Source organism: Oncorhynchus mykiss, chromosome 15, assembly GCF_013265735.2.
Source record: "Oncorhynchus mykiss isolate Arlee chromosome 15, USDA_OmykA_1.1, whole genome shotgun sequence".
In the NCBI taxonomy this organism is placed as follows: domain Eukaryota; kingdom Metazoa; phylum Chordata; class Actinopteri; order Salmoniformes; family Salmonidae; genus Oncorhynchus; species Oncorhynchus mykiss.
Window position 1 is genome coordinate 38,278,313 of NC_048579.1, and position 26,142 is coordinate 38,304,454.

General features: G+C 46.0%; 1 protein-coding gene across 8 annotated transcripts in view; it reads right to left on the minus strand.

Moving 5' to 3' along the window:
• The window catches only part of LOC110490036 (MAGUK p55 subfamily member 7), a 269,143-nt gene that overhangs the window by 73,210 nt on the left and 169,791 nt on the right, over window positions 1-26,142 (minus strand). For all 8 annotated transcript variants that reach the window (XR_005036089.1, XM_036944340.1, XM_036944336.1 and 5 more), the window contains 5 exons: window positions 20,822-20,903; window positions 19,984-20,069; window positions 19,219-19,293; window positions 10,367-10,563; window positions 9,321-9,388 (listed from right to left, as the gene is read on the minus strand). Coding sequence is in view for 7 of the 8 variants with exons in the window: in XM_036944340.1 (XP_036800235.1) it covers window positions 9,321-9,388; window positions 10,367-10,563; window positions 19,219-19,293; window positions 19,984-20,069; window positions 20,822-20,903 (508 nt within the window). In the remaining variant the exon portion in view is untranslated. The remainder of the gene's footprint in view (window positions 1-9,320; window positions 9,389-10,366; window positions 10,564-19,218; window positions 19,294-19,983; window positions 20,070-20,821; window positions 20,904-26,142) is intronic.

Sequence of the window (26,142 nt, forward strand, 5' to 3'; positions counted from 1 at the left end):
ACTGGAAGTCTTCCGACTAGCTTGGAAAGACAGTACCGTGCAGTACCGAAGAGCCCTTACTGCTGCTCGATCATCCTATTTCTCTAACTTAATTGAGGAAAATAAGAACAATCAGAAATTCCTTTTTGATACTGTCGCAAAGCTAACTAAAAAGCAGCATTCCCCAAGAGAGGATGGCTTTCACTTCAGCAGTGATAAATTCATGAACTTCTTTGAGGAAAAGATTCTGATTATTAGAAAGCAAATTACGGACTCCTCTTTAAATCTGCGTATTCCTTCAAAGCTCAGTTGTCCTGGGTCTGCACAACTCTGCCAGGACCTAGGATCAAGAGAGACGCTCAAGTGTTTTAGTACTATATCTCTTGACACAATGATGAAAATAATCATGGCCTCTAAACCTTCAAGCTGCATACTGGACCCTATTCCAACTAAACTACTGAAAGAGCTGCTTCCTGTGCTTGGCCCTCCTATGTTGAACATAATAAACGGCTCTCTATCCACCGGATGTGTACCAAACTCACTAAAAGTGGCAGTAATAAAGCCTCTCTTGAAAAAGCCAAACCTTGACCCAGAAAATATAAAAAACTATCGGCCTATATCGAATCTTCCATTCCTCCCATTCCACTGAGACTACACTTGTGAAGGTGGTAAATTACATTTTAATGGCATTGGACAGAGGCTCTGCATCTGTCCTCGTGCTCCTAGACCTTAGTGCTGCTTTTGATACCATCGATCACCACATTCTTTTGGAGAGATTGGAAACCCAAATTGGTCTACACGGACAAGTTCTGGCCTGGTTTAGATCTTATCTGTCGGAAATATATCAGTTTGTCTCTGTGAATGGTTTGTCCTCTGACAAATCAACTGAAAATGTCGGTGTTCCTCAAGGTTCCGTTTTAGGACCACTATTGTTTTCACTATATATTTTACCTCTTGGGGATGTCATTCGAAAACATATTGTTAACTTTCACTGCTATGCGGATGACACACAGCTGTACATTTCAATGAAACATGGTGAAGCCCCAAAATTGCCCTTGCTAGAAGCATGTGTTTCAGACATAAGGAAGTAGATGGCTGCAAACTTTCTACTTTTAAATTCGGACAAAACAGAGATGCTTGTTCTAGGTCCCAAGAAACAAAGAGATCTTCTGTTGAATCTGACAATTAATCTTAATGGTTGTACAGTCGTCTCAAATAAGACTGTGAAGGACCTCGGCGTTACTCTGGACCCTGATCTCTATTTTGAAGAACATATCAAGACCATTTCAAGGACAGCTTTTTTCCATCTACGTAACATTGCAAAAATCAGAAACTTTCTGTCCAAAAATTATGCAGAAAAATTAATACATGCTTTTGTCACTTCTGGGTTATACTACTGCAATGCTCTACTTTCCGGCTATCCGGATAAAGCACTAAATAAACTTCAGTTAGTGCTAAATATGGCTGTTAGAATCCTGACTAGAACCAACAAATTTGATCATATTACTCCAGTGCTAGCCTCCCTACACTGGCTTCCTGTCAAAGCAAGGGCTGATTTCAAGGTTTTACTGCTAACCTACAAAGCATTACATGGGCTTGCTCCTACCTATCTCTCTGATTTGGTCCTGCCGTACATACCTACACGTACGCTACGGTCACAAGACGCAGGCCTCCTAATTGTCCCTAGAATTTCTAAGCAAACAGCTGGAGGCAGGGCTTTCTCCTATAGAGCTCCATTTTTATGGAACGGTCTGCCTACCCATGTCAGAGACGCAAACTCGGTCTCAACCTTTAAGTCTTTACTGAAGACTTATCTCTTCAGTGGGTCATATGATTGAGTGTAGTCTGGCCCAGGAGTGGGAAGGTGAACGGAAAGGCTCTGGAGCAACGAACCGCCCTTGCTGTCTCTGCCTGGCCGGGTTCCCCTCTTTCCACTGGGATTCTCTGCCTCTAACCCTATTACAGGGGCTGAGTCACTGGCTTACTGGGGCTCTCTCATGCCGTCCCTGGAAGGGGTGCATCACCTGAGTGGGTTGATTCACTGATGTGGTCATCCTGTCTGGGTTGGCGCCCCCCCTTGGGTTGTGCCATGGCGGAGATCTTTGTGGGCTATGCTCAGCCTTGTCTCAGGATGGAAAGTTGGTGGTTGAAGATATCCCTCTAGTGGTGTGGGGGCTGTGCTTTGGCAAAGTGGGTGGGGTTATATCCTTCCTGTTTGGCCCTGTCCGGGGGTGTCCTCAGATGGGGCCACAGTGTCTCCTGACCCCTCCTGTCTCAGCCTCCAGTATTTATGCTGCAGTAGTTTATGTGTCGAGGGGCTAGGGTCAGTTTGTTATATCTGGAGTACTTCTCCTGTCCTATTCGGTGTCCTGTGTGAATTTAAGTGTGCTTTCTCTAATTCTCTCTTTCTCTCTTTCTTTCTCTCTCTCGGAGGACCTGTGCCCTAGGACCATGCCCCAGGACTACCTGACATGATGACTCCTTGCTGTCCCCAGTCCACCTGGCCGTGCTGCTGCTCCAGTTTCAACTGTTCTGCCTTATTATTATTCGACCATGCTGGTCATTTATGAACATTTGAACATCTTGGCCATGTTCTGTTATAATCTCCACCCGGCACAGCCAGAAGAGGACTGGCCACCCCACATAGCCTGGTTCATTTCTAGGTTTCTTCCAAGGTTTTGGCCTTTCTAGGGAGTTTTTCCTAGACACCGTGCTTCTACACCTGCATTGCTTGCTGTTTGGGGTTTTAGGCTGGGTTTCTGTACAGCACTTTGAGATATCAGCTGATGTACGAAGGGCTATATAAATAAATTTGATTTGATTTGACTTCTTTCCCAACAGTTTTGAAGGAGTTCCCACATTTACTTCACTCTGCAGTCCAACTCATCCAAAACCATCTCAATTGGGTTGAGGTCAGTGATTGTGAAGGCCAGGTCATCTGATGCAGCCCTCCATCACACCTCTTCTTGGTCAAATAGCCCTTACACCGCCTGGAGGTGTGTTGGGTCATTGTCGTGTTGAAAAACAAATGATAGTCCCACTAAGCGCAAACCAGATGTGATGATGTATCGCTGCAGACCGCTGTGGTAGCCATGCTGGTTAAGTGTGCATTGAATTCTAAATAAATCACTGACAGTGTCACCAGCAAAGCACCCCAACACCATCACATCTCCTCCATGCTTCACAGTGGGAACCACACATGCAAAGATCATCCATTCACCTACTCTGCGTCTCACAAAGACAAGGCGGTTGGAACCAAAAATCGCAAATTTGTACTCAGAAAAAAGGACAGATTTCCATCGGCCTAATGTCCATTGCTCGTGTTTCTTGGCCCAAGCAAGTCTCTTCTTATTATTGGTGTCCTTTAGTAGTTGTTTCTTTGCAGCAATTCGACCATGAAAGCCTGATTCACGCAGTCTCCTCTGAACAGTTGATGTTGAGATGTGTCTGTTACTTGAACACAGCGAAGCATTTATTTGGGCTGCAATTTCTGAGGCAGGTAACTCTGCTGCAGAGGATGAGTTCATTAGAGGAAACTCTGGGTCTTGCTTTGCTGTGGCGGTCCTCATGAGAGCCAGTTTCCTCATAGCGATTGATGGTTGTTGCGACTACACTTGAAGAAACTTTAAAAGTTCTTGAAATTTTCCGGATTGACTGACCTTCATGTCTTAAAGTAATGATGGACTGCCGTTTCTCTTTGCTTATTTGAGCTGTTCTTGCTATACTATTGACTTGGTCTTTTACCAAATAGGGCATTCTTCTGGACCAACCCTACCTTGTCACAACACAACTGATTGGCTCAAACGGATGAAGAAGGGAAGAAATTCCACCTGGTAATTCAAATTAATTCCAGTTGACTAACTCATGAAGCTGGTTGAGATAATGCCAAGAGTGTGAAAAGTTGTCATCAAGGCAAAGAGTGGCTACTTTGAAGAATCTCAAATAGATTTTGATTTGTTGGACACTTTTTTTGGTTACTACAGGGCAGGGATTCCCAACACAGGCCATGCATCAGCTCAGCACTGTCCTATCCTGCAGATGTCTTCTCTCCTCACGCAGTGAGCTCTTTACCTGGCCACTGACCCACTCATCCAGTCTCTACCTCTCTCCTTCCCGCCGTCACTCTGTCCCTCTCTCCAGCTCCCTCTCTCTCCACCTTTCTCTCTGTCCCTCTCTCTCTCTCTCTCTGTCGGTCTGTCCCCCTCCCCCTCTCCATCTTCCTCCTCCTTGGCAGCGAGACTCCTCTCTCAGCTATCCCCTTACCGGTGAAGAGGCTGTGGAATGACCCCCAGTCAACACGCTCTGAATGCCTCTGAGTTATGGGCTGATGTCACTCTGCCTTGAGGCCAACACACAGATGGAGATGGCCTTCCTTCTTTCCTTCCCTTGAACAAACTCAACCTTTTTATGGTCAGGATGAGACCGGGGCGGTCAGAATTTTCCAGATGACATGAAATTAGATAGTTTTCATACGTTGGGACGACAGAGATTGGAACGACGGCGGTTAGATAGATTGTGTACAGTCTTGCCATAACCGCCGGTAACGAGGGGAGCTGGTTTGCATTTGAACCTTTGATCTCCTCTGCCTGTAATCTGTTTATGATTGCGTTTTAGAATGAATGTTAATAATGAGCGTCTATCCAGAAATGTATACGCACAGAGATGAATAACTAACACACTGTGTTATGAGTTGTTCTGATGTTGGCGGTTTTATTATTTTATTATTTATTTGTAATACTAAAACTTGAAGCAGCTAGTTGTGAGGCCATTCAAAACACTATGTCAAGTGTGGTCTCTTATCGAACATTATCGCGACAACCTTCATGGCTGAAATTAAACTGAGTTTAAATTGGATTCAACTGTTTTTGAACTCCTCTGTCTGTGACCATTTCAGTTGAGACTTTAAATAGTTATATACATTTGAATTGAGATTGGAAATAGTTCTATAAGTTGAGGGAAGGCCAGGTTCATGGGCACTTAGTAGTATTCCATTTAAAAACGGTTAAATCTTTCAGCAGTTCAGAGAAAGTGAGCGTGTGTCTGATGAGACAACAGTAACCTGTGGAGGGAGAGAGACAGAGAAGGCCTCAAGGTGAGCTATAAGTGCACCCACGTTTTTGGCAGCTAGGCTAGCGCTCCTAACTACTATACAGTCAGACAGGGGAGTGATTACATATCAAACGTATGGAGAGACGTGGCGTGCTATAATAATGTATGGCGAGACGAGCTATAGGGGATTTGCATGTGAGAGACATGCTATAGTAAAATTGCTCAGGAAGCTGTCAAGCTGTCAAGCCTCTGTCAAGCCTCTGTCAGACTGGAGAAGAGCTTGGGTCGTGGAGAAAGAAGAGGGAATGAGATGATGGATAGAGGAGAGGACGGGTATAGGAGATTAGGAGAGGGTAGAGGAGAGGATGCGTAGAGGAGAAATAGGAGAGGGAACGAGATGGATAGAGGATAGAGGATAAAGAGAAGAACAGCAGAGGGACATGATTCAAGGTTTGGGTAATGATGGAGGGACGAAAGATGAGTGAGGGAGGAAGGGGAGACAAAGAGAGGGAGGGAGAGGTATCAAAACCAGCCTAGACTAGCCACCGTGAAATTCAGGAAAAAATACTTTAACCAAACTATGTTTATGGATGCTATTAAAAAAAAAAGCAACTGAGGCTAAAGCTTTTTACTACCAAATGTTTTAAGGCATAAATCGACATTATTCCAGCATAGGGTACATCTTAGAAGGAGAATGAGACTATTTATAAGGCCTACATGGACACGGTTAAGTGAAGCTAGATAGGCCGTTTCAGTCCAAGATCAATATTGTTCCAGCCGATGGAGACAGCTCCTGCTCCTAGGCTGGTAACACTAAGATCCCCGGACCCCCGGCACACACAAACAAACACACGTATGTACACACACATTCACGTGCACACAAAGGTGCATGCACACATGTCTGCACACACACACACACACACGCACACCCACACACACACATCTCCCCCTGTAACAGCAGGTATCTTTGGTATCTTTCAAATAGCTAATGCTTTATGACTGGCCAGAGCCAAACAGGGCTGACTGAACTAGAGCCTGGTCTAAACCAGAGGAACTCGCCCTCCCCTCCTCCTGACCTGGCTACCATAGGGTCACATACTCTCTCTCTCCTCTTTCTCTCTGACACTCTCTCCTTATGCCCCTGAATCTCTCTCTCTCACCTCCTGCCTGTTGATCTTTCTCTCTCTTTAACTCTCCCTTTCTCTCTGGTTCCCCCTTTCATTCCCCACAATGTTTCCAGTCTCTCTTGTTCAGTTTCTCTTGAACCTTTTCCCTCCGTTTTCAGATTCTCTACTACCCTTTCTCTTACCAATTCTCTCTGGCTCCCCCTCTCTTCACTCCCTCTTCTGTGTTATGTCATTCTCTACGTTGCCTCAGAGAGGGTTGGTGTTGGGTAGCTAAACATAAGTAGACATGTCTCCTATACAGTGCAAACAATATGTCCAGTAACTCCTATAGAGTACAGTGAGTACCGTAGAGTATGTGAGTGTAGAGTAGTAGAAAACAGCTCCCAGCTCATACATCAAAACTTGATAATGTCCCAAATGGCACCCTATTCTCTTTGCACTACGTTTGACAACGGTCCATAGGGAACATAGGGCATAGAGTGCCATTGGGGACACAACCTGAGACTGGGACTTCTTACTCAACACAGGTACATTATATTCATCATACTGTACGGCCGCCCAGTATTTAGGATACACACCCAGGCATTACATTAACCTACTGCTACTGCTACTGCTCAAAGAGAGTGTGTCCCTTAAATGGCACCCTATTACCTTTATAGTGAACCCATAGGACTTGGGTCAAAAGAAGAGCACTATATAGGGAATAGGGTGCCATTTGGGACACATACACAGGTATTACATACTACTACTGCTGCGCGTGCGTAGCGCTTTGGTGGTCAGAACTTTTTGTCAGCCGGTGATTGTCAAGCAAATAACTGCCGGTCTCACAGTAATTGACCATTAACATAAACACATTTAGCATCTTCTGGCTTCCATGTATAGCCTACAAGCCACTGTCGCAGACGTTTGGAACATCTATATTTTAGTCGAATAAATCAATTTAATAAAGCCTACACCATCAAAATACATTTCACCGTTTTCAAAAGGGACCGCAAATGTGATTGTGCATGTAATGCTTTATTATAAAAGTCAATTTTTATGGTGAAAATGTTCTTCCCCAAAATTGAAACTCCAGTTGTAAAGTTGATTAATGTGCATCATTTTAAGAAGTTATTTGGCCACTTTAGTTGTGATACAAACCTTATCAAATCACATAGGCCAATGGGCTAGGCTATATGAGTTGTGTGACTATGATTTGAAAAAGTGACACAAAAAAAGACAAGCGCTGTTTCTTTCGTAACTGCAAACAAGCTGGGCATCATTTACAAGTGTCAATATACTGTATCATTCACAGGTGATTGGCTATTACTGTCACGCCTCAGGCTATTCTTAATTGAATCTTGTCTTTACATATAGTAAATAATATATGTGTGAAATTAGTTTTCATTTAGAATGGACTATTATCATGCACCTCACTCAGAACAGGGGCAGGGGGAAAAAATACATGTCATCTATGCACTTAAATAGTGAATGGAGGACGCTTTTCCCATCGTTCATTTTCATGCCAGCCAGGTAGATTATACTCCTGTTGTAAAGAAAAGCAATGTGTTTAATATTAGGAAAGTTGAGAAATAAATATAGTAGGCCGAGCCTATAGAAAGCTGATGGGAACCTCCTCTTTTTAATAGAGGCCATTACTCTGTTTTCTCACACAATTGCATAGTCTATAGAAATGTTGCGTAACATGAGCTCATGGGCTCTCGTGAAGTGTTTGATTAGATTTTCAATGGCATTTGCATTGATGTCAGAGTGATTAGAGGGACAATAGAGTGCTGAGTACCAGGCAGTTAGCAAGTTTGGTAGGCTACTAATGACCATCAGCAGCATCAAAGCTTGGAGAATGCCTAGTTATATACACTAGTTATATTAGACTATTTTATACATGGACTCTGTATGTGCTACCAGACCAGATCCAATCCAGCAGCATCTGTATTCTGCTCGTATGTTTAGGAACCAGATGAGTAATATTATATGTTACGGTAAAGAACCTGTTTGCTCCTTGGCTTTACTACTGGATATCTGTCAGACGTGGAGATTGACAGAACACACAGAGAGATCGAAAGAGAGAGAGAGATGGAGGGAGGGATCAAGGCCGCATGACGAAAAGGTGGAGAGAGGGAACAGAGAAAAGGAATAAACACCTCCTCGCCTGAGAGGCAGTGTGTACACACAGTACTAGACACACACTTTGACACGCACACATACACACACACACATACACACACAGACACACACATTGACATGCCTGAGAGGTACTGTGTACACACACTCTGACAAGCTAGCTCTGGGGCTGCATGGGGAAATAAACACCTCGGGACAGACAAAGTTGGTTTCTGTCTAAAGTGTTAATTACCTTGTAATTAATTACCTGTTAATCACTTCACTGTTAATATTGTAAAGTGTCATAATAGCAGTGTTATTACAGCACCAGGTAAGTGTGTGTGGCTATTAGTGAGTTAACATGTGAAATAGTGAAGTGTTGAGGCCTCTGTCTGTTCCAGCCGCTTGTTTTCCTAGCTAAGTTCTGTCAGTCTGTGTGTGTTGTCGTGAGACTGCCTGGCCGGCGGTTTCAGGGAGTCTTTGTGTGTGTGTGTGCGTGTGTGTGTGTGTGTGGTGCAGTCTTGAGGCAGAAGGACCACATGTTCCCACACAGTAAAACACGTTAATGTGTAAACCAGAGCTGTGCTCAGCAAGCGGGTGGTTCATTTACAGCTCTGAGAACGAGCCCCTATCACATCCTCACATACAGTCTCCTTCCTATCGGATCAGTAATTCTTCATTAAACCTGGCAGAGCAGCACTTATAGTGGATAGGGAGAGGTTTTCCAGAGGGCAGCCCCAAATATACAACATATCAACACAGAGAGAGGGAGGGTGCGAGGGAGCAAGCCAGACACAACATTTCCCTAGACGAGCACCAGCATTGCAGCCTTGTAGCGTTTCAGAGTGTAGGGCTTACACCTGATCGTTAATCCATCATAAACATATGAGCCTAGTGGACCAGTCTCCTGACAGCTATCCCCATGTACTCCCTGTCAGGTATGCTGAAGGCCCTCACTAAGGCACCTGTTCTGTTCCACTGAGGGAGTGACTGGCTAGTGGCAGGAGATATGTGCATAGATGATCTCTGGGTGTGCTTGTGTGTGTGGCCGTGATATATTCTTACATGCTCTTCTGTTGGAGATCTTCTGGGCCTGAAAAACATGGGTGGCGGGCTGATGCAGTGCAAATCTTCTAGAAGAGGAGAGGAAAGAGGAGAGCGACAGAGAGGAGAGGGAGAAGAAGCACAATAAAACCATTAGCTTTCACAGCCGCAGTGGGATTAATAAACACTTTCTGCTATGATACCCAGAAACATTCTTAAATATCCATTCAGTTCAGAGAGAGAGAAAGAAAGGGAAGAAGAAGCAGAAGAAAGAGAGAGGGGGAGAAAAAGAGAGGAGGGAGAGAGAAAGAGGGAGAAAGAGAGAGAGGTGGGATAAGAAAGTACAAAAAACACAATGCCTGCTATTGAAAAAGCTGCTCGTCGGCCGCCAAGAAACTGCCCCAGCCCTCCAGCCCTGTGCTGCACATCAGCAGCCATCTAAGCACGCCACTGTGCGATTTTCCATCCGCTCCCCATCCAAAGTGGATCAGTACCAGTGCTATCATTTTCTGTCATTACTCATTTCGGGCCAGACGTGCGCGGAAATCCAAAGTATTTTGGCAGTGTGAGGCCAGGCGAAAGAAAGGGAAGAAAAAGTCAAACGGAGAGAGGAATGGAAGGGGGGAAAGGAAAGAGAGAGAGGGAAAAAGTCATTCCTTTCATTGTGACGGCAGTGAAACACTAGGGCTGGGCTGGGGTTGTAATGAGGGTGGCAGACAGACAGGCATATAGACAGGCCCCACCCTGGCCTCTGGCTGAGAAAAGGGGAGAGGGGCCAGGTGGGAAGGTGGAGAGGAGAGGAAGACAGGGAGTTGGGGGGGGGGGGGGGGCTTATAGTGGGGGTGCCAGGCAGACAGGGGGTTATGCGGGAGGGGGTGAGAAGGACAGGGGGTTATGGTGGAGAGGTGGAGTTGAAGTACATAGTTTAGAGGGTGTAGAGGAGCTGTCTGACCCGTAGCTCACATCTCCTGGAACAGTTAGAAGGGGACAAGGCTGGGGGAGAGGGTGACAGGAGGGAGAGTGGGACGGGGGTAGGTAGTTAGGATCTGTCTAGGTAGCTCACTCACCTCTCCTGGAACTCTTTGGAGGGTATGAGGCCGGCGCGGGGGTTGGCATGGCTGTCTTGTTTGGCCTGCCACCAGGTTGCATCATCCTGGCTCATGATCTGAAGGATATCTCCCCTCTTGAAGGTCAGACCCGCCTCCTTACACGGGATGACTTTGTCCTCCGCTGGTTCGTAGTCAAACAGTGTCTTCACAAACATCTGGAGAGAGATGAGAGGAAGGGAGAGGGAGGGGGGGTTGAGAGAGGGAGAGAGGAAGGGAGAAGGGAAGCGAGAGGGGGGTGGAGAAAGAGCGAGAGAGAGGGGAAGGTGGAGAGAGGACAAGCGAGAGAGACAGGTGGTGGAGAGACAAAGAAAGACAGAAAAAATATGACAGCAGTTACCTTTCCACACTCCGGCGTCTCCTCTCCCCCCTAGTTGACATGGCGACATCAAGGTAGGCCGTCCCTACAGCCATGTGAGCTTATCCCGGCTTCGGAACCAGAACAGACGCCCTTCACTGTCGCTTAACGTGATTGGCCAGGAAAGGTCTGTGCAATCAGGAGTCTATTACCTGCAACCATTGGCCCGGGCCTCTCTTGGTTATTCCATCAACATGGCCGGTGTCCCAAATGGCATCCTATTCCCTACATAGTCCACTTCTTTGACCAGGGAAGATAGACCTCTGGTCAAAAATAGTGCACTATATAGGGAAATGGGGGGAGGAACACCCCTAAAGACTAAAGTCTTTCAGCCGTCTCCGAGCGTGGCGAGACATTAACATCGACTGAGTCAGAGCCTCCAAATCTGACTCCTGCTTCGTTCCACTTGGGCTGATTCGCAGGTCAAATTAACATCAGTAATCTTTCCCTACTGAACGTGGGGGGGGGGGATTCCGAGATGGGCTAATTTACCTGGGCAGTCAGGGGAGGCAGGGACACAACTTGTCATCAACACAACAGAGCTAAAACCTGAGAGAGGGACATCTTTAACTTTATAGTGAAAACAACTCACTACATCCTCACTCAAAGACGCTACAGGAGTGTCACAGGAAATTACAAGTCCTTAGCCACTGGTGAGCATGTGCATAGAGCGAGAGAAAGTGAGAGAGAGAGAGAGAGAGAGAGAGAGAGAGAGAGAGAGAGAGAGAGAGAGAGAGAGAGAGAGAGAGAGAGAGAAGGTGATAAGGAGGACAAAGTCTCTGCTCGTCTCTGCATGTGCCAGGGTGGAGTGCTTTGTTGCCATGTAGTGAAATTATGTTTCAGACGGGGACCTTTTGTTTGGGTCTGGCTAAACAGCCTTAGAGCATAATAAACCAATTACATCCTTGCTGAAAGCTCCCGGTTGTCTCTCCCTCTCCCTCTTGTCTATCTTTTTTTTATTTTATTTTTTTTACAGTTTTACACGTGTACCCAATTAGCCCGCACTTCAATATATTTATAGTAGCCCAGGAAAAATAGTAAACTAGCTCTTCGCAGAGGGGAGGCTGAAGTTTTGGCACCGATACACAGGTTTAGATTGATGTCTGAAATGGACATATTAAAACCATTAAAGTATGACAGAGAGTACAACCCCCCTCCAACCCACCCCCACATACATGCATACATGCACACATGCACCCTGTGTTCTGACAAATGATATTCCAGCTTGTGTTTTGACCTGAGCCCCCTACTCTCCCTAGCCCCCTTCTGTTATTGATAAATGTCTTTGAAAGACAATACATCACTACTATGAGTTGGAGAATAGAGGATACAGCCAGACGGTGGATTTTCAGTTAAAACACCCACCTAACATTACGAGCAACTACATTTACAGTACACATACACCTACAGCCACAACAGAAACCCAGACACAGGCAACCATATCACATTCTACGGATCAGTTCAACACAAGTTTTTCTGAATCAATTAGTTGACGGTTGCTTAATTGATATGTGTCCAGCAATGTAAAATATGACTTACATTTGTTGTTTTAGAATTTTGATTCCTTAATTTTCAGAGGTCCCTGCAACTTACCACAGGTGAGATAAATTTCACATAAATGAGAATCACTTGTCTAGAACCAAATTAATTAGATTTTTTAAATAATTTAGTACAGGACAATCTTTTTTTGTTATTGGCCCTGTGCAATTGTAAATCAAACGAATACACGTGTGAACACCAAAAGTTTTTTTTCCCCAACTTATTTTAGAATAAATAGAGAATCTTGCAACTGAAGCGCACACTTGACGCTCTGGCCGATGATTTGTTTACCTCTGGATAACATGAAAACAGCCTAACCAGCTCTGCTGACAAAAATGTAATTGCGCTTTTTTGGCAACGTTTACTGACACCGGCCATATTCAAAGGGTGTTGTACACTTTAGCTTAAGACATGTAGCTAGCTAGATAGCTAGGTAAACAATGAACCTAGCTAGGTAAACCACATGTAAGATCACACACGTCACGTAACATTCGCTAACGAGCCAGCCAGCTAACGTTAGCTAGTTAAAAAACAATGAACATAGTGCCCAATCATGTTGTTACTACCTTGCATGAATCTGCTGGGAGCTAACCAACCAGGTTCAATGTTTGCTCGCTAACATTAGGCTCTAACTGGCAAAGCAAATGGCTCTGGGATACGAATAATAACGTCATACATGTAACGTTAGCTACTGAGCCAGCCAGCTAACGTTCACTAGCTAGCTAACAGTACACTATAGCTTGAAATGAAACCACTTTCTGTCAAAATTAGAAACGTGTAATATCTGAAAATGAAGCTAGATAGACTATCGCACCCATATACATCATCATGCATGATGGCTGCGTCTCCCTGTCACAGATGCCATGCCACAGTTGCCCTTAGTTTGAAGATATAATCCTTAGACAGGTGTTTTCTCCATCTCTTAAGATATCATACTCTAATTCCACTGATTTCAAAACTCGATCCTCCAGAAAGTGGAGAGCAACACTTATGCAGCGCCACTACACGACACATTTAAAATAAAAAAAAATGTGTTTGACAGGATTACCAACACAGACTGACCAGCTCAAATTGACAGAAGCCTTCTATATGGCAGACCAATCCCAACTCCTCACTCGACATGTCCAGACCACTCATTATCTAAGCCAAGCATGGCTAGTGGGAAGGTTGCTAGCGTTTTCTGCGGCTTAACCAACAAGGCTTATAATTAAAAAAAAATATTGGTATTTACAGATAGCATACACGTTTGTTATTAAGGCATATGAAAGAACGCATTTCTGCCAAAAAAAACGCATTTTGATAAAAAAATTTTTTTTAAATGTTTAAATGGCTCTCCTGTTAAGTCGTGACTTGCAAAAGACACCTAGTTTCCTGAAACGGGTCACATACAGTGGGGAGAACTGCCCGATTATGCAGGTTTTCTTACTTACAACGCATGTAGAGGTCTGTAATTTTTTTTATCATAGGTACACTTCAACTGTGAGAGACGGAATCTAAAACAAAAATCCAGAAAATCACATTGTATGATTTTTAAGTAATTAATTAGCATTTTATTGCATGACATAAGTATTTGATCACCTACCAACCAGTAAGAATTACGGCTCTCACAGACCTGTTAGCTTTTCTTTAAGAAGCCCCCCTGTTCTCAACTCATTATCTGTATTAACTGCACCTGTTTGAACTTGTTACCTGTATGAAAAGACACCTGTCCACACACTCAATCAAACAGACTCCAACCTCTCCACAATGGCCAAGACCAGAGAGCTGAGTAAGGACATCAGGGGTAAAATTGTAGACCTGCACAAGGCTGGGATGGGCTACAGGACAATAGGCAAGCAGCTTGGTGAGAAGGCAACAAATTTTGGCGCAACTATTCGAAAATAGAAGAAGTTCAAAATGACGGTCAATCACCCTCGGTCTGGGGCTCTCTGCAAGATCTCACCTCGTGGGGCATCAATGATCATGAGGAAGGTGAGGGATTAGCCCAGAACTACACAGCAGGACCTGGTCAATGACCTGAAGAGCGCTGGGACCCACAGTCTCAAAGAAAACCATTAGTAACACACTACGCCATCATGGATTAAAATCCTGCAGCGCACGCAAGGTCCCCCTGCTCAAGCCAGCGCATGTCCAGGCCTGGTTTGCCAGGTCTGAAGTTTGCCAATGACCATCTGGATGATCCAGAGGAGGAATGGGAGAAGGTAAGGTGGTCTGATGAGACAAAAATAGAGCTTTTTGGTCTAAACTCCACTCGCCGTGTTTGGAGGAAGAAGAAGGAGTACAACCCCAAGAACACCATCCCAACCGTGAAGCATGGAGGTGGAAACATCATTCTTTGGGGATGCTTTTCTGCAAAGGGGACAGGACGATTGCACCGTATTGAGGGGAGGATGGATGGGGCCATGTGTTACGTTCCCCAGATTATGTTGTAGTTTGTGTATTTGCATGTGTTTATTTCAGGAAAAGTTTGTTGCTCAGATGGAGCTTATTTGATGTCCTTTGTTTCTTAGTTTGTTTGTGAAATTGTTTAATATTCTGTTTCATTTGTTCCCAGGGGGAAAGGGGAAGGCACCTTGGGAGTGTTTAGGCAAGAGGCCCGCGGGCATACATACACCCGTAGTATATTCATTGTCTATGCACAATAGGTAAGACCTGGGCGGACCACCCCCTGTATTTTGGTTAGGGCACCAGGTGGTGCTAAATTAGGTAAGTAGTGGGTAGGCAGGTAAGGTAGGAGAGGGGGGGCTTTGAGATGTACTTTCTTTGCTTTGGTTCCGTCCAGCCCCTTTTCCCCATATTACCGTGTAAAGGAATAAAGTCCTTGTAAAACGGTACCACATTCTGCCTGTTGTCATCCTTACTCACACCTACAGTCCATACCTCTTTCGCGTCACAGAGTTTAGTTGTAGCAGGGTGTTGCGTTCCCTCTTCATAGAGGCATGCGTAACACCATGTATCGCGAGATCTTGGCCAACAACCTCCTTCCCTCAGTAAGAGCATTGAAGATGGGTCATGGCTAGGTCTTCCAGCATGACAACGACCCGAAACACACAGCCAGGGGAACTAAGGAGTGGCTCCGTAAGAAGCATTTCAAGGTCCTGGAGTGGCCTAGCCAGTCTCCAGACCTGAACCCAATAGAACATCTTTGGAGGGAGCTGAAAGTCAGTATTGCCCAGCGACAGCCCTGGAACCTGAAGGATCTGGAGAAGGTCTGTATGGAGGAGTGGGCCAAAATCCCTGCTGCAGTGTGTGCAAACCTGGTCAAGAACTACAGGAAACGTATGATCTCTGTAATTGCAAACAAAGGTTTCTGTACCAAATATTAAGTTCTGCTTTTCTGATGTATCAAATACTTATGTCATGCAATAAAATGCACATTAATTACTTAAAAATCATACAATGTGATTTTCTGGATTTTTTTAGATTCCGTCTCTCACAGTTGAAGTGTACCTATGCTAAAAATTACAGACCTCTACATGCTTTGTAAGTAGGAAAACCTGCAAAATCGGCAGTGTATCAAATACTTGTTCTCCCCACTGTATAGGGCCTCATGGGCCCTGGTCAAAAGTAGAGCACTATATAGGGAGTAAGGTATAATTTGGGATGCAGACTAAGACTCCAGCACTAGAGGCAGTAAGCATCTAGAGAGGACCTCTCAGTCCACTCATAAAAAGGTCTGAAATAGCACCAAATTCCCTCTATTGTCACCACCACGTGTCTCCCATCTCCCCTCATTATCCCGTGTATTTATACCTGCGCTTTCTGCCTGTCCTGACCCTGATCCCGCCTGCCGTCCTGTACCTGCCTGACTCTGATTTGGATTACAACTCTTTGCCTGGCTTGACTTACCTTTTGCCTGCCCCTTGTACTATAATAAATTCTGCGGCTCATAATATCCGCCTCCTATGTCTGCATCTGAGTCTTAGCCTGAGCCTTGGTAATATGCACTGGCCATGACTGACTCGGCAGACTTGGACAAGATCCGCAACGCTGTCTCTTCCCAAGGAGCCACCATTGGAAGACAAGAGTTACTGCATAGCCTTATGGAGGGACTCCATACCCTGGCAGAACACCATGGCCATGCATTCAATACATTGCTGGAGCAATTAGGCAGCAAGCCACTCTCCCGGAGTAGGGTCCGTCCTGTCCCAACGTTCTGCCCAGGACCAAAAACTGCACCCCTGTAGGGTCTCACCCCTGCTGAGAGGAACTATGATGTGGGATATCGAGAACTCCTCGCCTCAAGATGGCGTTGGAGGAGTGGAGGCACTGGTTGGAGGGTGCGGAACACCCATTCTTAGTGTGGACTGACCATAACAACCTGGAATAACTTCGCACCACCAGGCGCCTCAACTCTAGGCAGGCTCGTTGGGCCCTGTTATTAGGGTCCAAGAATGTGAAGCCTGACACACTTCCAGATTTGTATAGCCCCGCTACTACTCCGTCTGACCCCGAGACCATCCTCCCTAACTCCTGTCTAGTAGCTACACTCATCTGGGGTCTAGAGAGCCTGGCCCGAATGCACAGTGGGGCTATACAAATGTGGGGGATTCCGGCTAACCGGATGTTTGTCCCCAGTCCTGGAATGGACACATTCCTCGAAACTGACCTGCCATCCAGGCTCCCGTCGGACACGGGTTCCTGATGTCTCTGCATTCGTCGCCGCCTGCACTGTGTGTGCGCACAAATTAAGAATCTGCGGCAAGCTTCGGCCGGCCTTCGTCAACCACTCCCTGTTCCTCCCATATATCCCTGGACTTTGTTACTGGTCTTCCTAAGTCAGATGGCAACACCACGATTCTGAGGGTGGTGGATAGGTTTTCTAAAGCCAACCATTTTATTCCTCTTCCCAAGTTACCCTCTGCCAAGGATATGGCTCAGCTCATGGTGCAGCACATCTTCCGGATCCATGGACTTCCGACATGGTGTTCTATCGTGGTCCTCAGTTCTCGTCTCGGTTCTGGAAGGCATTCTGCACCCTCATTGAGTCATCAGCCAGCCTGTCCTCTGGTTTTCACCCCACCCCCCCAGAGATGGCTCTTCATTGCCTCATCTCCGCCAGCCCTACCACCTGGAGCCAGCAACGCTTGTGGGTGGAATACGCCCGCAACACCCTTCCCTGCTCGGCTATTGATCTCTCTCCCTTCGAGTGTTCCTCGGAATATCAGCCCCCGCTCTTCACTGAGCAAGAGGAAGAAGTCAGCATACCCTCTACCCAGATGTTTGTCCGCCACTGTCGCCGTACCTGGAAGAGAGCCCGGGCCTCTCTTCTGAAGACCACATCCATCCGTATAGACGACAGGTGGCTCGGGACCTCCACTGGGGACCTGCCTCTCCGGCTGGAGTCCTGTAAACTTTCCCCCACGTTTCATCGGCCCTTTCACCTTCTCTAAAATCCTTAGCCCCTCTGCTGTTCGTCTTCTGTTGCCCCGCACTCTCCGTATATACCCCGCTTGTCATGTGTCTAGGGTTAAACCTCTGTCTCGCAGCCCTTTGTCTCCTGACCCTGATCCTGCCGTCCTGTACCTGACTGATGCTATTTTGAATTACGACTCTTTGCCTGCCTTGACTTACCTTTTGCCTGGCCCTTGTACTATAATAAACTCTGAGACTCGTATTGTCCACCTCCTGTGTCTGCATCTGGGTCTTAGCCTGAGCCTTGATATCTATAGAACACTATTTTTAACCAGAGCCATATACAGTGCACTCGGAAAGTATTCAGACCCCTTCCCCTTTTCCACATTTTGTTACATTACACTCTTATTCTAAAATGTATTAAAAAAAAATCCCTCAATCTACACACGATTCCCCATAATGAAAAAGCAAAACAGGTTTTGGAATGTTTTGCAAACTTCTGAAACAATTAAAATAATAATATTATATATAAAGGTCCCACAGTTGACAGTGGATGTCAGAGCAAAAATCAAGTTATGAGGTCCAAGAAATTGTCCAGAGAATTCCGAGACAGGATTGTGTCATGGCACAGATCTGGGGAAGGGTACCAAAACAATTCTGCAGCATTGAAGGACCCCAAGAACACATTGGCTTCCATCATTCTAAAATGTAGGAAGTTTGGAACCACCAAGACTCTTCTTAGAGCTGGCCGCTCGGCCAAACTGAGCAATCGAGGGAGAAAGACCTTGGTCAGGGAGGTGACCAAGAACCTGATGGTCACTCTGACAGAGCTGGAGATGGAAGAACCAGCTCCAGAGCGCTCAAGACCGCAGACTGTGGCGAAGGTTCACCCTACAACAAGACAACGACCCGAAGCACACAGCCAAGACAACGCAGGAGTGGCTTTGGGAAAAGTCTCTGAATGTCCTTGAGTGGCCCAGTCAGGGCCTGAGCTTGAACCTGAAAATAGCTGTGCAGCAACGCTCTCCATCCAACCTGAAAATAGCTGTGCAGCAACGCTCCCCATCCAACCTGACAAAGCCTGAAAGGATCGGCAGAGAAGAATGGGAGAAACTCCCCAAATACAGGTGTGCCAAGCTTCTAGCGTCCTACCCAAGAAGACTTGTCTGTAATCGCTGCCGAAGGTGCATCAACAAATTACTGAGTAAAGGGTCTGAATAGTTATGCAAATGTTCTAAAAACCTGTTTTTGCTTTGTCATTATGGGCTATTGTTAGTAGATTGATGAGGGAAAAAACAATTGAATACAATTTGGAATAAGGCTGTAACATGTTTTTTAAATGAGGAAAAAGGGGTCTGAATACGTTCCCGAATGGACTGTAAGTCCTATTCAAAATCAAGGCACCCTATTCCCTAAATATTTAATTACTTTTGACCAGAGCCCTATGTGCCCTGGTCAAAAGTAGTGCACTAAATGGAGAATAGGATGCCACTTTGGACTCAAACCATGTGTGTAACCCCATCAGCATAATGAGTACGGCAGGACAGCAGTAGGACCTTACCTTGGGCTCCTTGCTCGGCGCCTCCTCTTTGATACCTGGTATTATTTTAAATGTAATGGCCCCTTGAGACTGGGCCTGAAACACAGACAGGAGATGGAGAGAGAGAAAGACATAGAAGAACCAGAGAGAGAGAGGAAAGAGGGGAAGAAAAAATAAAGACTCCAGTTTCATTGAAAATAACTCAAAACCCAACTAGCCTAATCCAATGAGAGAGCTTTAATATGAAGAGCTGTTTTATTTTTCAACAATAGAGGGCCATTAGGATAGGATGACAGTTGGGAGTGGATCAGAGGGAAGACGAGAGCCAAGAGGACTGCTTTTAACAGTCTACCAGTTCCAAACTATCTTCCTCTTTCCTCTCCAGCTCCATCTCCCCAGAGCTGATCTGAGGACTGTGGCAGTGTGTGTGTGTGTGTGTGTGTGGTTGGAGGGACTACAAAGACCCCTACAGGAACCCCCTCCTTGCCTGTCTCTTCCAGGGGGACTATGTGGCCCAACATGTCCCAAACAGAGGCCTGCTCCTGGGCCAGCTGGTTCAGAAGGGGCAGCCAGAGTTTAGCCTAGACATTAACTCATAGAGGAATCAAAGGGACATGGCTGACCAGTGAGGATGAGTTAGGAGGAGAGAGTCCTGCCACTACAAACAAGACTGTAAATCTCTATAGCCATGGGGCCAAAACACAACTATAAACAGCAGGTCAATGGTAGCACACACACACACAAGCATTGACTACCACACACACGCGCACGAGTACGCACACACACCAGAATGCGGAGGATTTCATCAGGCTTCTTGTCATCCACAGGAATCCCGTTCACTTCCCTCAGCTCGTCGCCTACACGGATCAGACCTGGAACAGGGACAAGACAAGGGAGAGTGAGAGAGACCCATATTTATGTTTAGCTATTTTCCCCATTGTAACTATTTGCACATTGTTATAACACTGTACATAGCCAAAATATGACATTTGCAAAGTCTCTATTCCTCTGAAACGTTTGTGGGTGTAATGTTTTCTGTTTATTTCACTTCTGTTTATTATCTATTTCACTTGCTTTGGCAATATAAACATGTGTTTCCCATGCCAATAAAGCCCTTTGAATTGAATTGAGGGAGAGAGGAAGGACACAAGAAGTCAAGAAGTCACAGACATATAACACAGAGTGCATACATACACAGCTATACACATAATAGCATAATACTGACATACCTACTATAAATCCTTTGGAAGTTAATATCAGGCTAAACAATACATAAGTATTAAACAGAGTATAATGTATGTGTGAGGCTGTATTGCTTTAGTCGCACACAGTTCGGGGGGGGGGGGGGGGGGGGGGGGGGGGGGGTTGTTCTCTGCTCTCCAGCAGTGTGTGGTTCTCCTTCATGGTGGTATTAGTGATTATTGGGCTTGGCAAATCACCCCTGCATATCAATTTCACACTGTGAGATCCCTACAGGGCATGAATACACTTTACGTTACACACTGATTACAGGGGGCACAACAGAGAGAGAGAGAGAGAGAGAGAGAGAGGGTGGGGGAAAAGACAGGGGGAGATAGTAGAGAGTGGAGAGAAAGAAGGGCAAGGAAGGAGAGAGAGTACTTACCACTTCTGTCTGCAGCGCCACCTCTCATGATCCTGGCAACAAGGATGGCTCCTGTGTGCTCATCACACTTTATTGTGGCTCCCTGTGTTACACACACACATACACACACACAGACAGACAGACAGACAGACAGACAGACAGACAGACAGACAGACAGACAGACAGACACGCACAGTGGGGAGGAAAAAAGGAGACAGATTCCGTATTATATGATGTTACTCGTGTACCACTACACAGAAATTCCATCATCAACGTCCAACAAACATTTTCCAACCCCAGCCCCACTTCAATCTACCACGCTGAGGTGAATCTCATCACTGGTTGACATGAAGGCCATAGCACAGGCTGTACAGTACAGCTGGCCATTTTCAGTACAAATCATTCCTTGGATATCCATCTTGGGCCCCTGTCTGCCTGGACTAGCCAATGACTGAGAGAGAGGTGATCCCCCAGAAGGTAGCTGGCCCTCAATCCTTTACGCAGCAGCAGGCATTCATCCAGACACTCTCTCTCTCCCTCTCTGTAGCATTGTGCATGACCCGCCTACCTGAGGATCTTTTACAGCCATCTATTTCTGTGTGTTTGAGGGGTACAAAATCCACTTAGTACTTAAATCCCGCTGTATTGATTGCTTTCATTGTACTCCTGCAACTCTTTCATACTCTTGCTTGTGCCTGTTTTCTTCGCGCTAACGTTACGACTGCGGAAATGTTTGTAATGACCTGTCAACCCCCCCCCCCCCCCCCCCCCCCCGGTAATGGCTGAATTCGGTTCAGTGGAATACATTGTCTTCGGTTGCATCTATAAGAACGCTTGTTCAGGGATTTAACTCGCCATCGACACACATATCACAGGAACGGGAACAAACATGACTTTATTTGAATGGGTGTTCATTTTTTGTGGAATTGAGGGATTATTGAATACAGTTGAAATGTTTACAAATTAGATGCGCTGAAATGAAAGGAACTTCCAAAAATGACCACATTATAGTGATGTTAAGTCTGATCTCACAAAGAATGTCAAAAATTGGGTATTCACCTTATTTGTTAGATATGTAACAATTATTTATTTAACAAACAGTAAGATATTTCTGTCCTGCTAATGTTGTGTTTTATGGTCTCTAGCACCCTGCAGCTAGCCTGGGTGTTGAGGACATGGGTTCTACTAGAGATAGCTTGAAGCTGACAATTGATTGATGTTGGTGATAAAAAACCTAAAAGCTAGCATTCTATAGACAAGATGTGGTGTGTGTGACTCGAGATAGAGAGAGCCTGGAAGAGTTGAGAACAATGCCTCATTGTCTCATCTTCCTGGCATCTGGGAAACTAAGTAAAAGACCATCCTGTGTAGATAACCAAAGTGGCTTATGGGAAGGTTAGAAATGACTGACTAATCAATCTTGGTATCAGCTACTGTATATAAAAACTGTGCATCGTCTGTAAAGGCTAGACTCTCAGCCTAACAGTCAGTCAAGACTGGTGGGCTGACGGTCTCATTATTGCAATAATTAATCAATATTAAATAAAGATGATTGTTTGAAGAAATGACCAAATCTCTCTCAGTACTGACTTTCCACGACAGTGGATAGGTGTAATCAGAGTCAAGCGTGTTGATTTATATTCAAAGGTTATCCTGCTAATGGCACACTTGTTGAAATATGCAACAGAATGTGACGACAACAACAGGAATTAAAGAGGCAGTCTGAGTCTAGACAGTGCAGGTGAGTGCAGGGAGGCAGGAAGTTTTTGGAGGCTTCAGCCCTGTTTCAAAACTTTGTTAATCTATTCGTATTTGCAAATATGCTGAGTGTGTTGATGCAAATGGGGCACCTAATTTTGATGACCGTTGCCTCTCTCTCTCCAGACACCCTGTGTTTTCAGTGTCGTCTTAACCCAATAGCTGAGACACAAGACACAGAGGGCAGGGGGAGACAGGGGATAGAGGGATACAGTTTCTTTTTCCATTTCAACTGACAGTGTTCAGTTCAGCTAGTGATGTGTTTACCAGGGCTTCTCTCTCTCTCACACACTTTAGCCATGCTGAGAGAAAACAACATATCGGCAGAGAGCCGGATGGCAGTTCGACGGTGGCAGACAGCGAGACGGCGAAATGTTTCGAATCCGAGCACAGCATCGAGTGTCATCACCGCCGTCACCGTTGCTTCGCCATCCGACCGGACCGAGCCAAGCTAGACGGGTAACGGGTCCGCAGACGTGTAGTCTAGACACATAGTTTGTTGCGAAACAGAAACACGTCATCCCTTGCTTTCTTCCTCTCTCTCCTACCTGTTATTCACATCATCTTCATGACTGTTATTGTTTCTCTAAAGGAAGAGCCTCCTCACTTCTTCACTGTGTGGATGTGCTTCATTTCAATCTGTCTAACTGTCTAACCAACTGCCATTTCATTGTAACCTACTGCCACTAGGGCCTAGCCAGGAACACTCAGCGACAACGAGCCTACGTCAATGACGAGTTGATGGTCCACCACAATTATTTCTTGTTTGGTTTGCCTGGGTATACCGACCTATAGTACATCCACAGGTCCAATAGGCAGGACTGTCATGGCTGGCGAGAAGCATGATAGATCACAGGGCAGGAAGGTTTCAGAGATCCTGTGTGCCTCGCCTCCCAAATGGCTCCCTATTACCTATTTAGTGCACTACTTTTGACCAGGGCCCACCCATAGGACTCATAGGTCAAAACGGGTCAAAAGTAGTGCACTATATATGGAATAGGGTGCCATTTGGGATGCAGAGACCCTGCCTTTTCTTAACTTCTCCAGGACCAGAAATATCCTCTGGTTTCTACCACTTTATCACGACTGTAAATTACCATGTCAACATCACTGTTTTTGTTACCTGTTCACTCGTAATGGGTTTTCTCCTCTAATAATAATTTCCTCAAGGTCTTTTCCTCTGTGTGATATTGAGTTAAGAAAAAGAGATGGCGACTGGTCCTGATGGAAAGAGCAGAGGCGTTTGACGTCGGGATAAGACACTCCTTGGGCTAGAGATCTTCACAGCTTTTCCACTTAATCAAATAATTGGGCCAATTATGGTAACTGGAGAGGTTTCGGTAGGAGGGAAATCAGAAGACGGGTGGAGAGAGGGCAGCACACTGTAAGACCCTGGTGTCAAGGTTGTGGCTAACCCCTTACTGTGACTATAAGCAGCTGAAACATGAAGCAATAGTGAGAGAGAGGAGAGAGAGCGAGAGGGGAGGGGGCGAGACAGAGGGTGAGGGAGGGAGGGAGGGAGGGAGGGAGGGAGGGAGGGAGGGAGGGAGGGAGGGAGGGAGGGAGGGAGGGAGGGAGGGAGGGAGGGCGAGAAGGGGGGGTGAGACAGGAAAAAGAGAGAAAGAGAGAGAGAGAGTCGGAGAGAGAGAGAGACAGAGAGGGACAGTATATAGGGCCTGTAATCTCTCAGAGCAGTGTCCAGACATGAGGGGCGTAGGGTAGCAGCTCTCTGCCTTTCATCTAGTGAGGATATTTTTGTTTTTGTCTGTGTGTTGTTGGCTGGGGGCCAGGTTGTTATGTGATGGAAGTTTTTATTAGCTCTCGTTGGTAGGGAGGGAGGCTCAAGGCTGGCTAAAGAGTAAATCAAGAAGTGAGTAAGCTCTATCTGTTCTTTGTCATTACCGCTCCTTCCATAATCGTATGTTGCACTGGATGTCAGACTAGTCTAGTATAGTCAATCCAGCACTGGAACTTGACCCACTTCCCTGCAGGCCGATCCCTATCCTTGTTCAGGCCAGAGCTACGCCAAGAGGGAGGGAGAGAGAAAGAGTAAGAGAGAGCGAGTGAGAGACAGAGAGAAAGAGAGAGAGAGAGTGGGACAAATTAGCTCTACTTGATAAGAGAACAGGGAAGTTGAGACATCAGCCAAGTCATCAACCAAACTACTGGAAATGGGTTAGACAGCCAAACAACCAATGAACTGGGTCCAGGGCCAGCAGGGTGAGGACCATTAGGAGAGGCGGAGGGAGAAGGGAGAAAAGGGAGTGAAATAGAGAAAGGGAGAGAATTTAAGAAAGATAGAGGGAGGAGGATGAGTACAATGAACGAGGGGTTCCCCAAGTGCTCTAGGCCTCCTCGGCCTCTGGCAGCTTGGTGTGCAGACCGGAGGAGAGAGGCTCATAGGGGGATAGGGACATGAGAACAGGGCCCTTCAGCCTGCTGCACACACACACGTCCACCTGGCAGGCAAGGGCCTGGGCCACATCAGCCAGGAGACAGACAGAGAGAAAGAGAGTGGTGGAGAGAGAGAAGGAAAAATAATACACTTCTGAAGAGCTTGAAGGGGTAAAGAAAGAGAGCTGTCTGGTTTACAATAGGGCCTGTCTCTCCAGCCCTGGGCTCCAGGAGGAGGTAATGACTGGCTGAGGAGAAACATTTTGTTCACATCAACTAAACCCAAGCAGTTGAAATAATGAGCACTTCACTAAGAGTTCACTCTCTTCACTCTCTCCCCCTCTGCAACCTCTGTCTCCCCTTCCATCTCTCTCCCCTCCTTCTCTCCGCTCCAACCTCCAGAGTGAATGAGTCAAGTCAGATCTGAGTACCCACTCCTTGACCATTCCTGGTCGTGTTTTAGAGTGACCCACTCGCCACCCCATCCCACGGCAGTCCACACATCCTCGCCACATCGTTACAGGGCCTCAACGAGCTGTGTAGCGAGGTTGGTACACTTCATTCAATATTCTCCAGGGACAAATTCTGAAATGTATATTTTCTGGAAGCTAACGGGCCTGACATGACTTGGAAGTACTATGAGAGATAGAGGCCCCTTCATGGTACGGAGGGGTTTACAGTTGAAACAGTTTTTTTTTGTAAAAAAGCACAATTCTCCTTTAAGGGCTATGATTGATGTTGGACAATCACAAAGCCCGACGAATGAGCTATGCTAGGCTACTATGCTAGCAATTAACCATCAAGCGCCTGGCTAAACCTTGGCATTCTTGGCATTCTGGCTAAACCTTGACCAACAGCCAGACAGGACACGAGTGGAGAAGAAAAACGTCTCTCTTCAGTGTGCGTTTTGTTTAGATATCCCTCCAAGTTACAGAGGCCTGCCTAAGTTCTGCGTCTTCCGACTCGAAGTCGAGGCCTAAAAATCGGCATTAGCGAGGAGCGAGCGAGCCTCCCTCCCAAAAATGAAGCTGGAGAAGTTAGCGATGTGGAATCAGCAGCGCTTTAGGCTTTGGGTTCGTCGCTCGGCGGTCAATTACTCATCAGTAAGTAAGGTGATCCTCAGCCTCTGCTCTGCTCTTCTCTCCCCCTGATCAGCTCCATATGGGAACCTCTGTCCCGACCACTATAAC